Consider the following 13,108-nt stretch of genomic DNA (forward strand, 5'->3'; position numbering starts at 1 on the left):
TAAAGGTAAGTTATGCCTGATAAGAGTTAGCTAAGGAGAAAATGGCGATTGAGGAACTGGAGATAAATATAAATAAGGGGACTTTCTTTCTTTCTTTCTTTCTTTCTTTTTTTTTTTTTTTTTTTTTTTTTGGGTCAGTTGTGGGGCCTGAACTCTGGGCCTGGGCGCTATCCCTCAGTTCTTCAGCTCAAGGCTAGCACTCTACCACTTGAGCCACAGCACCACTTCCAGCTTTTTTCTTTCTGCTTATATGGTGCTGAAGAATTGAACCCAAGGCCTCATGCATGCAAGGCAAGCACTCTACACTGAGCCACCTTCCCAGCTGTAAATAAGGGGATTTTCTATAGAGGATGTTGATGATTTTCGTGTAAGATGTTCAGTATTTAGATTAGTCATTAGTTTAGAGGTGATAGGTGAACTTTTTAGAATAGACTGAATCCAAATACTCCTGATAGAGAGCTACTTAAAACCTTTGGTTTAGAGACACAGACTGATAATCTTAAATTAGTTTTAGTTTAGTAGTTCCAAAATATAAGAATTATAGATCAGGAAGAGGTTTTTTGATTTGAATTTGATACCTGTAAATATGCTTTTAATTCTTGAGTTTGACAACATTCAAAAGTTTACAGGCTTAGCTGGGTGCCTGTTGCTCAAACCTGTAATGCTAGCTACTCAGGAGGCTGAGATCTGAGGATCGTGGTTCAAAGCCAGCCCGGGCAGGAAAGTTCGTGGGACTCTTATTTCCAATAAACCGCTAGAAAACCGGCAGTGGTGCTGTGGCTCAAGTGGTAGAGCGCTCGCCTTGAGCTGAAGAGCACAAGGACAGTGCCCAAGCCCAGAATTCAAGCCCCACGACTGACAAAAAAAAAAAAAAGTTACAGGCTTAATATTGAAAAATTCAGATTTTTTTTTTTCAGTTGCTCTTAGATTAAGTGATTTGGTAAAATGCTGTGTAAAGGGGTTATAGTTACCTAAGTCAGGAAGAGTACATTTGTTTTTGGACAGTGTTACTCCTTCCCTACTGGAGGTCTTTTATCATTTGTTAATATGATGGGACAGAGCTGTATGCATCTTGCCTTTGGCCATCTGCCTGTGGTGATCATTTTGTATGGCCCAAGAATGATATTACAAATACCCAAATGGCTCTTGGCAAAAAGCAAAAAAAAAAGGGTTCCCCCATCACTGATAGAACCTGATGGTGGTCTTTTCTACTTTTTTGTGGTCCTATGACCTGTTGTTGAATCCAAATGTCAGTTGCCTTTTATTGTAGCACCAATATTATCTTTTATTTTTAATTAATTTATATTAATAGTACTGGTGCTATCACAGTTTTTCAGCTGTGTCCATTTGCATTTGAATATGGCTGCTTTTCTACTATAGTTCATTTAGTTCATTTAGTTGTGAAAGTTGAAATTCCAGCTTTACAGAAAGCTTTCATTCTCTTTTCTACTCCTGACAACTGAGTTCTGTGCTTAGAGTGCTCATAAATTTCAACTTCTTTTGTCAGATTATCTGCAGTTGTCTTTAATTAAAAGAAAAAGGGTGTTGGTTTTTTGTTGTTGTTGTTGTTGTTGGCCACAAGGCATTTTGACATATGTAATATGCTATGTAACCTCATTGAAGTTTTCCTCCCTAATTTTATTTTGAGTACAGAAACAAACCTTAATGCAACACATTCTACGCTGTGATTATGAGGCTTGTCGGCAGTATCTTATGAATCTTGAGCAAGCTGTTGTTTTAGAGCAGAATTTACAGATGCTACAGACGTTCATTAGTCACAGATGTGATGGAAATCGGAATATCTTACATGCTTGTGTATCAGTTTGCTTTCCAACCAGTAATAAGGAAACTAAAGAAGAAGAGGGTAAGGTTAAAAACTGCACAATAAGTAAGATCTTCAAAGTTTTGGGCAACCTCAAAACACACTGTCACAAAGAAAATCACTATAAAGCATTTTTCCTTTTACTTTGTTGTGTAAAATTTGTCAGCTTTAACTTTCTCAAAAGCTAAAAATGCCTTTCATTATGTAATTAAAAATCTTGTATCTGTGTTTTTATTGCTTTTGATTCATTTCACTGTCACTATCTAGTATAACACTTAAGTGTGTTTTACTGAATTTTGTAATTGCAAATAACATTACTTTTATTATAAATTTGGCAATTTAATTAAACCAAGTTATAATGACACAGCTTTTATTCCAGTGTTTAGAATTGGAGATAGAAATTAAGTTAGTAAGTTGTTAAGATATTTTTGGAAAAAAAACATAAGTTGGTTTTTGTTTTTTCCAGGGAGATTTTAATGGGCTAAGTGTAGGTAGAAACTGAAAACCCAGAGTGCAGTGTGTGTAATTTAAAATGCTTTTCCTAAGTCCAGTGATAATCTTGAGCACATGAGAGTAGAGGTAGGGTTACACAGTCACCCTGTCTTCCCCTGCCCCATCTTTAAAAAAGAAAAAGAAAAAGCAGAAAGAAAGGAAAGGTACTTAAAAATATTTCATTTCTGCTGTCAATATTCTGCTAGTAGCTACATTTTCAAGCAGTATTTTGTATACTTCTGACCTTCGTGTCATTGTCACCGATATCACTAGAGAAATGAAAACAGATGTTGGTTAGAAGCTCTTTCTCTTAAAGATAAACTTCAGTCTGTTCTGACCTTACTTTTGACCTTTGTGAGTTGAAAGGCAAAGCAAAGTAAAAAAATAGAGTATTCCTTTCCAGGGAACAAAGTAAGTCATCAGTGTGTGTACTATGTAAACTGACATGTATATACTATAACAGTGTGTACATGTATTTGTGAAGTATTGTATATGTATTTTTGAAGCTTCAGTTGATCTTCATCTTTCCCCCTTATGTTTCAGAAGCAGAACGCTCCGAAAGAAATACATTTGCAGAAAGGCTTTCTGCTGTAGAGGCTATTGCAAATGCAATATCAGTTGTTTCCAGTAATGGCCCAGGTAATCGGGCTGGATCTTCAAGTAGTCGAAGGTAATGTGATTTTTACAAGGAAACATTCCTTTACAAGAAAAACATGCCAAGTACAGAAAGCATTTTATCTCTTATGTATATTGTATGCCTAAGTTGGTGGATCCTATTTTTATTTTTTTATTCCTTGCAATAACAGCATGACAAAATTACCTGATAACCAATTAGAGTTTAAGTGTAGAACAATAGGATTTCTTAATAATTAGTAAATTTGAGGCAATTTTAAACATTCAGATTTCCTTTTTGGAAGTGTTCTGAATTCATCATTCTTATTTCCTAGGAAGTTCATTTGGAGAACAAGTAGTATAAACAGTAATTGAAATAAATCTTAATCTTTTAATTTTCAGATTGTTTAGGTCAGTTTCTGAAATGATTTAGTGAACTGAGAAGAAATGAAAAGCTGCATGAATGGTGTTTACATTTTCAGGTTTTATTAGATAATACGGATGTTGGATAGTTTTCTCTCTAGGGGAAAAAATCATCCTAGATATGAGAGCGCTAAAATTCTTGGTTACTGACTGATGATAAATGGAAGCACTGCTCATGCATGGTAATACAATAGGTGGTCTGTTTTCTGCTTCATAATCATCTTTCCCTTTGATAAATGGTTATTCCTTAATTGGCACCAGGAAAGCTACCAAGTTGATAGCTTCCCTGGTTCAAGAACATCTGGAAGGGAGATATATTAAAATCTGTTTGTGGATGGTCCAATTATAATTTTAAACAGTACAAAAATATATAGACTACACAGAATGGAAATTAACCAGCTTACCTAGGATTGCATTAGGTAGACAAAGTGCTGGGTCTAAAATGGAAAGCAACTTAATTCTTCATGAAGAAATTAGTGTCTGAATTATTTTCAGGTATTTTATTTCCTCAGGGAAGTTACAGGTGCAAATCAAGTTGGACTCTGATATGGTTGGTCCAATGCCAGTTCTGCCATCTTTTTTTTTTTTGTTGTTCATGTAAGGAATATTTTGAAGGCAAAGACTAAAAGGAGCTTCAAGAGTGGGTGATGTGTTGCTCACAGAATAATTTGCACAGTAAGCTCCTTTGAGGAATTTGCCGAAGATTTCACTGCAGTGCTCTTAACCAGTTCAAACTCAGGGCTGCCGGTTGAACAGATGAAAGCACAGGAATCTTATTATCCACGCCGGGCAGTAGGAAGTCCACAGACTGCTTCATTGAAGTGAAACCCTCCTCTAGCCTACAATGGATTTTCTAGGCGATGCCCCTTGATGAGTATGCAGGCTGGGATTCATGAGCTGTAAGCTCAAAACTGATGCAGTTTCACTATTGAATGGAGTACTGTTAAATGCCTTCAGATGATGATTTGACTCAGAAGTTTTGTTATGTGACTCAATAGTTCCTGAGTACAAAGGGCAGATTTAGTGGAAAGCTTGATTGATGCAACTGATTGTACTCTAGAGATTATTAATCTGGAAGACACATGACCTTCGCTTTTTTGTCACAGTGTTATGTTTGAACATGACTGGATTCTAAGGCTTCTGTAGCATGGATATAACGTGCTTACAATGAGGAAATTACATCATCCTTGAATTCTTCCATATTATCAGAAAATACGATGACTCCAGGCAAGCATATATGAAGAAATGTCAAAACTCTGAATCTTAGCAGCCAAGGTGGTATCTCCTCAGTATTGTCCTCAGCCACTGAGGATCCAGGTGAATCTTCATGAATTGTGTACAACATCTTGAAGAATAATTTCCTTTTTTTGTTTTTTGTTTTTTTGTTTTTTATTTTTTAAGAATCTATATGAGGAGCTGGGCAATACACTTAAAATGTTCCCAAGACCTAATGAAGAAAAAGTGGTTAAGGACAATCTAAAAAATGACAAGGAATGACCCCCTCATTTAATATTGAATTGACTACAGTACATCACAGCAACAGAGTTGGGAGTTTGCAAGTTCAAGATGAGACTCTGGTCTCAATTTATCTTCATTCTTAATCTACACTAAGCTAGACATTGGAGAATAGCCCTCTTTATGTTTTTGTTTGGCTTGTGCAGTGTTAAATTTTTTTCCTTAATTTGAATACCTTTAGAAGAGCATGTATGCCTCTATTTTGCCATTACTCCTTATTTCTTACACCTGACATCCTTCATTTATTTTACATTTCTGGCCCACTAGGTGTTTTGTTTGCAACCTTGGTGTAAGCACTCCTTTATAAGCCCAAAGCATTTATTTTCAGGTTATTGACAGTACCTCCCAATTACTGCTGATTTTTTTCTTCTGTGCTTTGAGTACAGCACATTAGGATACCCAGTGTCTTATGAAGCGTAACTTAAATTGTAAAGGAGCATCACAATGTGAAAAATCACTATGATGTGTGATGTGACGGGTAAGGATCCTGCCCTTGATGATGACTTTGGACAGGGAAGTGACCTTGAATGAAATCATCACTGTACCCTGATCCCTTCTGTATTATAAAAACTCTTTAAATTCTTAATTGGGAAGAAGATAAGTGATAAAAAGACCATATTATGTGATTTTTAGTAATATAATAGCTAATGTATAATGAGACAGTAAATTTTACTTTTTGCTGGATCTTCCAAAGAGTTTTTCTGTTTCAAAAAATATACCATAAATAAGCCTTAAAAATACATATGTTCATGAAAGTAACCTTTAATAGAAATTCTTCTGAATGCCTTTAAAAAACTTTTTCCTTATAAAATGAAAATATGTTTATGGAAAACCAAATATATCCACAGATGAACTAATTTTTACTATTAGAGATGATTCAAACATTACATTAAATAAACTTTCAAAATTACTTATTCATATATTGTAGCATGCTTACCTTAGTATGGTGTTAGGTCTTTAAGATCAGAAGTATCATGTCTGGGTAAGTCCACATGGGAGGGAGAGTGTTGTCTTGCCCTTAAAATTGACCTTTTCCTCTATTTAGAAGCTCTAAAATTGTGGCTTAGTGGAAGGAATTTGTGCTCTTAATCGCTGTTAGTCCTAAATATGTTAATTTTATAGCCTTTGTAAGATTTTATTAAGAGGTAAAGTACAGACTACCTCTGTAAAGGTAGTTTCTAGTTCCCCTAATAAGGTCTGTGTTTATGATTCTTTGTCTTTCTAGTGATGGAAGCAACTGTAAATTATTTTTTTTAATAGATGGAGAAATAAATCATGCCCAGACAGTCTGATAACACATTTTAGAAGTTCTAGTTTTATTTGTTCTTTGGGATTCAAGTTGTACTGCCAAAATGTTTCTTTTGTCTTAAAAAAAAAAAAGCGAAATTGCTCTTTGCTTTAAAATTGCCTATGATATAGGTATTAGTTTAATTGCTTTTGAGAGCACAGAAAAAGGTAGGCCAACTAGGTTTTGTGTTGATTAGTATGTTTGCTGATATCTATTATTAAGTTTTACTGCCTGTAGACAGAACAGAAAAACTTGGTTTTAATATGTAGCTGTTTATCCTAACTGTATGAAAGATATTTCTAATCTTACTTTACTACAGTTTTGTTCCCTGTGCTTAAGTTTGTATGGGAGCTTACTATAATGGCTTTAGTTTTGAACTGAGTACTAGAACTCCCTAGTTGGATTTATCACTCACTGATTTATTCTGTGATTTCCAGAATTAGCGTTGTATTTCATTGCTCTTGCCTTCACTTCCTTTGCTTGTAGAACATAATTGAGCTTCTCAGATGAGAACTTCTGTGCACTCTTGGTTATAGTTGGACATCAAAGTAAGCTCTGATTTTATCCCTGTTCTTCCAGTTTGAGATTACGAGAAATGATGAGACGTTCATTGAGAGCAGCTGGTTTGGGTAGACATGAGGCTGGAGCTTCATCCAGTGACCACCAGGATCCTGTATCACCCCCCATAGCTCCCCCTAGTTGGGTTCCTGACCCTCCTGCAATGGATCCTGGTAAGAACTCTTACTGTTTTTTAGTGTTAACAAAATGGCAAGGTCATGAATGAAAAAAAAATTAAACATTTTATGGAATAGTTAGAAATTGGAAAGCAGCATAATGGATAACATGTCTTATTTAGTTACCAAAACTTGCTTTAAAAAGGTATGTATTTTACAATTTTCTTATACTGATAGACTTACTTCTTTGTTGGTAAGAAGGTAGATAGTCCCATAATTAGTAACATATCAAGATAAGTTGGTAATTTACCTAGCATGTTCCTTCTCTCATAGTTTGCAAAGGAAGTTTTCACTTAAAACTTCTCACAGATTTGACCTATGGCTTACAGAGCAAAGCCTTAAGGCCAGTTAAGAGGACATGTTAGGGATGTGTTGCCTATAATGATGTACATCCTGCTGTTCTGTTTACTGAAAGATGGTGACATTGATTTTATCCTGGCCCCCGCTGTGGGATCTCTTACCACAGCAGCAACTGGCAGTGGTCAAGGACCAAGCACCTCCACCATTCCAGGTAAGAATCTGTACTATTTGTCTGCCTAGGCTTTTGGAAGAAAAAAGGACACACTTTGGATATAGGTTTCTACAGATTCAAACTTCAAGATTGTTTGAAACAGCATGTTAGGTTCTTGTACAACTTCAGTAAGTCCAGAAAGCCAAAACTATAAGGGAGCCTGAAGGACTGGATTTTTAACTCTTCAACCTTTTCAAACAGTATGGAAAGGAAGTTGTTTCACAGTCAGTGACTGCCACACACCTTGATCACACTGAACTTCTGAATGGCAATGGCGACCAGATCGTGGCAACACAGGCAGGAATACATTTGCTCTCAGTATACAAGACCATGTGCCTTTTGCTCAACCTATCTAAAAAGACAACTAGTTATACCTGCCAGATCCACTCTCAAGACTCACTCGGCTCTACTTGTTAACCCAGTGTTTGTGGAGACAGCAGACTGAATCAATTCAATGTTTATTAATACAGGATGGTAAATGTGGGTAAACTGTGATAAAATGCTTTGGTAATGCTTGGAGCAGTGGCTGAAGCCTACAATCATACTTGGGAAGTGGAGATTGGGGATCACAGTTCAAGGCCAGCCCAGGCCAAAAAGAAAAGAAAAAAAAAAACAACGTTGAGAAACTTCTATCAATTAATGACTGGGTGCAATGGTGGGTGCCAGCGATCCCCAGCAGTTTAGGGAAGCACAAGTTGGATCACAACCCAACCCAGCAGGAGCACAGAGTGAGCCCCTGCCTCAAAAATAGCTAATGCAAAAAAGAGGCTGGAGGCCCAGCTAAAGAGTAGAGTGCTGCCTAGCAATTATGAGGCCGTCGGGTCTTCACTGCTGTCAAAAAGGAAAACAAAACTGATGTTCAAAAGACACAATAAAATGGAGCTAGGTATGATAAGGTTCAGAACCCCTGTGGAGTTTTCAGCACTGACTTGAATACTAAGATTATGTGAGAAGTTACAAAATAAAAATTAAAAACTGTGAGCACACCACACTGAATAATGGGTTTCATCACCTCTGAGGGTGTGGTTGCTTTCTGATTTTGACGTTTTTCTTACTGATTTTCTCAGCTGAGGCTGCCACCACAAATGACCACAGAGGAGCAGACTGAGCCACAGAACTTACTTCTGTAACACTATCGTGCTGGGATCAGGATTTTAACATACATTTTGAGCAATGCAGATGGTGGGTCTGTAGCTCTGATTGTGAAGCCCAGTATAAACTGAGCAACTATCTGCTTTTCTGCCAAAGCTAGGACAGACATTTTCTAAGATGGGACAGACATACACATAATACTTTTTTTATGTGTAGCTATCTCGAGTGGATTCATCAGAGAGGAAACTGATTTTTTACTGGTTGCCGTCTTGTGCCTCTCAGTTTGTTCTTGTTTGGTTTTTATAGGTATTTGTTACATTTACTATAAAAACAAATTTAAGAAAAAAGATCTGGTGGCTTACACCTGTAATCTTAGCTACTCAGGAGGCTGAGATCTGAGGATTATGGATTGAAGCCAGCTGGGGTAGGAAAATCCATGACCCTCTGATCTCCAGTTAACCAAAAAGCTGGAAGTGGAACTGTGGCTCAAAAGCTCAGGCACAGTTCCCAGGCCCTGAGTTCAAGCCTCAGGACTGGCACCAAAAAAGTAATCTTAGTTCTTCTTTGTCAGTAGATATTTATAAAATTCTTTGTACTATATTTCTAGTACTAGAATATTAATCTGATGATTTATTTAATATATGCTTGATAGAACATTCTTTCACTTTGTCTTACTTACTTTTGGTATCCAATGATCTGCTTACTTATAGGTCCTTCCACAGAACCTTCTGTAGTGGAATCCAAAGATCGAAAGGCAAATGCACATTTTATACTAAAGTTGTTATGTGACAGTGTGGTTCTGCAACCCTACCTACGAGAACTCCTTTCTGCCAAGTAAGAAGATTGAGTAAAGTTCTCATAAAAGATTTTTGCCCAGTGATTTTTATTATTGTTGTTTTTTTGTTGGCAGTTTATCTTCAGTGAATGTTAGTTTATCAGAATCTAGTATTTTCTCTGCTAAGCTCTCTTCAATGTAAGCGTTTTCTTGCCATCATTTGATATACCAACTTTTATGTTAATTTGGTCATTTATTTCTAAGTTCTTAAAATTTAGTGCTGTGTTTGATCACACTTTCTTTACAGTCAAAAAATATTTTTGTCTCAAATATTCTCATTTTAGAGATGCAAGAGGAATGACTCCATTTATGTCAGCTGTAAGTGGCCGAGCTTACCCTGCTGCTATTACCATCTTAGAAACAGCTCAGAAAATTGCAAAAGGTAATTAATAAATTTCAGGTCCTATGTGTTGGTTATGTTTGAATAGATTTTCTTCTGTGTATATAACATTAAAATAATCCACACACTTGTTTGTTTATTTATTTGCCGGTACTGGGCCTTGAACTGAAGCTGTTTTTCCCAAGATAAGTTCTCTACCACAACTCCACTTCTGGCGCTGTGTGTGTGTGTGTGTGTGTGTGTGTGTGTGTGTGTGTGTGTGTGTGTGTGTGTGTGTGTGTGTGTGTGTGTGTGTGTGTGTGTGTGTCTGTGTGTGTGTCTGTGTGTGTGTGTCTGTCTGTGTGTGTGTCTGTGTGTGTGTGTCTGTCTGTGTGTGTGTGTCTGTCTGTGTGTGTGTCTGTGTGTGTGTGTGTCTGTGTGTGTGTCTGTGTGTGTGTCTGTCTGTCTGTCTGTGTGTGTGTCTGTGTGTTAATTGAGTAATTGAAGATAGAGTCTCAAAGACTTTTCCTGCCCTGGCTGGCTTTGACCTGGAGTCCTCAAATCTCAACTTTCTGAGTAGCTAGGATTAACAGGTGTGAGCTACCTGCACCCAGCTCAAACGATATTTTTTTATACAAAAGTAATACAACTTAGCCAGGTGCTGGTGGCTGACACCTGTAATCTTAGCTACTCAGGGGTCTGAGACCTGAGGATCGTAGCCGAAGCCAGCCTTGGTAGAAAAGTCCATGGGAGACTCTTCATCTCCAGTTAACTACTCAAAAATGGGAAGTGGCACTGTGGCTCAAAGTGGTAGAACACTAGCCTTGATCCAAAGAATTCAGTGACAGAGGCTAGGCCCCAAGTTCAAGCCCCATAACTGCCATTACTACCACCAACAAAGTGATTCAATTAATGAGAAACATGTAAAAATTTCATGCTTGGATTTTTCTCAAGTATGTTATACTTTACAATTTTTCATCAAAAAACATTGACAGTTATATCTCCTTTAAGAAATAAAGGTAGGGCTGGGCACTGCTGGCTCATGCCTGTAATCCTAGCTATTTAGGAGGCTGAGATGTTCAAAGCCAGCCTGGGCAGGAAAGTCTGTGAGAATCTTACCTCCAGTTAACCACCAGAAAACAGGAAGTGGTGGTTTAGCTCAAGTGGTAGAGTGCTGGCCTTGAGCTGAAGAGCTGAGGGATAGCTCCCAGGCCCAGAGTTCAGGCCTCACAACAGACACCCCCCCCCCCCCCCCCCAAAAAAAAAAAAAAAAAAGAATGGTAGAAGCAGGGCATCCCTGGCTCCTGCCTATAATCCTAGCTTCTCAGGAGTCCGAGATCTGAGGACTGCAGTTCAAAGCCAGCCCCAGAAGGAAAGTCCATGAGATTCTCTCTCTCTCTCTGTTTCTTTTTTTTGGGTCCGGTCGTGGGGCCTGAACTCTGGGCCTGGGCGCTGTCCCTCAGCTCTTCAGCTCAGGCTAGCACTCTACCACTTGAGCCTTAGCACCACTTGCGGCTTTTTTCCCCCTGCTTATGTGGTGCTGAGGAATCGAACCCAGGGCCTCATGCATGCAAGGCAAGTGCTCTACCACTAAGCCACCTTCCCAGCCCCCACCGTGAGATTCTTTATTTCCAATTAACCACCAGAAAACCAGAAGTGATGCTCAGGTAGTAGAGTACTTGCCTTGAGCTGAAGAGCTCAGGGATATCATCCAGGCCCAGAGTTCAAGCCCCAGGACTGACAAAAAAGAAAGAAATAAAGGTAGATTACTGATAGAACCTTTAATGGACACTTAGAAAACTAATAAGTGAATATCTTACTGTAGCTCTTTCTGATGTAATTCCAGTTTAATACAAAGCATTAATGGGAATATTAGTTTCTGGTAGTTAAGCCTTTAAAGCACTGGTGATTGGAACTAGATGCATAGTATTAGGACACTAGCCAGAGTAGAAAAGGCTAAGTGAAAGCTGCCTTGAGTTCAAGTGTTAGGACCCCTCCTTCCCAACCCCACATCAGATTTGAGCAGAAAACACTGATGATCAACAATTTTATGAGACATCCTATACCTTACTATATAGAGCTGCAACTTGTTTATACAGTGCTAAGAATTTAGAGGGCTAAATTGTGTCATCACAGGCAGTTAATATTATCATGCTTTCCTTTGCTATTGAATTGAGCAAATCTCTTCATACATTTTTCTTTTATTAATACAGTATGGTTTCTAACGTATATGTTAAGGCTTTTCCATTTGAAGAAAATAGTAGATTGCTGTGATCAAGTTCTTTCCTGATAAGTTAGAGTGTTCTTAATTGTTTTAGCTGAAGTATCCTCAAGTGAAAAAGAAGAAGATGTATTTATGGGAATGGTTTGCCCATCTGGTACCAATCCTGATGACTCTCCTCTATATGTCTTATGTTGTAATGACACCTGCAGCTTTACATGGACTGGAGCAGAGCACATAAACCAAGTAAGTTATCTTACATTTCTCTGTATACTCTCTTCAGATTTTCCTTTTAGTGTCACTAGAATTACAATATTTAGCTTGCAATTAACATTTACATTTGGTATTTCCTTCTTTTGTGTTACCAGTTTTTTTTTCCATAAAAGCTAATTTTTATTTAATTTCTAAATAAATGAGACAAGTTGATTGCTAAATTAATGTGGTACAATATGAAAATTGAAAGTCTTCATTAGTGTACTGTAATCTATGACTCTTGGTACTGATTCGTAATTGAGTTCATAAAATTATTTTTCTAATAGTAATAATATTTGATTTTCATATATATAGTATAGTATTCTATAATGACTATATCCTCCTATGACTACTTTTTAGAGCACCTTAATTTTACTGTTATATCATTGTAATCACATTCTTTTAGGACAACCTGAAATTATGAGTTATACATGTAATTACTCTTTTAAAAGTACACTTCTTTAATTATAGGATATTTTTGAATGTCGAACTTGTGGTTTGCTGGAGTCACTTTGTTGTTGTACAGAATGTGCAAGGGTTTGTCATAAAGGTCATGATTGCAAGTAAGTACAGTTTATTTAGATTTGTATTGCTGTATAAAGTATAATCTATGCTAAATTGTGTTTTTACTATACTTTAGAATACATGTGGTTTTCTGCAGTTTTCTGTCAGGCAGTATAAAAATGTTGTTTTTCATTGGGTACCAGTTACTCATGCCTTTAGTCCTAGCTACTCAAGAGGCTGATATCTAAGGATTATAGTTCAAAGCTAGCCTGGGCGAGAAAGCTCTTTGAGACTCTTATTTCCTGTTAACCACCAAAAAGTAGAGCTGTACCTCAAGTGGTAGAGTGCTAGCCTTGAGCAAAAAAGCTTAAGGCCAGCACCTTAAATTCAAGCCTTGTACTGGTATCAGGAAAGAAAAACAATAGTTATTCGAGGCACCTCTTTACTTCTGGCTCTGTGTCTATGTCTGTCTGTTGAAGCCAGTCCAA

General features: G+C 37.3%; 1 protein-coding gene across 3 annotated transcripts in view; it reads left to right on the plus strand.

Moving 5' to 3' along the window:
* The window catches only part of Ubr5 (ubiquitin protein ligase E3 component n-recognin 5), a 123,520-nt gene that overhangs the window by 72,982 nt on the left and 37,430 nt on the right, over positions 1–13,108 (plus strand). For all 3 annotated transcript variants that reach the window (XM_042672947.1, XM_042672946.1, XM_042672948.1), the window contains exons 21-28: positions 1,654–1,864; positions 2,858–2,984; positions 6,732–6,883; positions 7,302–7,397; positions 9,200–9,323; positions 9,609–9,706; positions 11,962–12,110; positions 12,588–12,679. In XM_042672947.1, coding sequence (XP_042528881.1) covers positions 1,654–1,864; positions 2,858–2,984; positions 6,732–6,883; positions 7,302–7,397; positions 9,200–9,323; positions 9,609–9,706; positions 11,962–12,110; positions 12,588–12,679 — 1,049 coding nt within the window. The remainder of the gene's footprint in view (positions 1–1,653; positions 1,865–2,857; positions 2,985–6,731; positions 6,884–7,301; positions 7,398–9,199; positions 9,324–9,608; positions 9,707–11,961; positions 12,111–12,587; positions 12,680–13,108) is intronic.

The sequence above is a fragment of the Dipodomys spectabilis genome, unplaced genomic scaffold, assembly GCF_019054845.1.
Source record: "Dipodomys spectabilis isolate Male_0828 unplaced genomic scaffold, ASM1905484v1 ptg000783l, whole genome shotgun sequence".
Lineage (NCBI taxonomy): Eukaryota > Metazoa > Chordata > Mammalia > Rodentia > Heteromyidae > Dipodomys > Dipodomys spectabilis.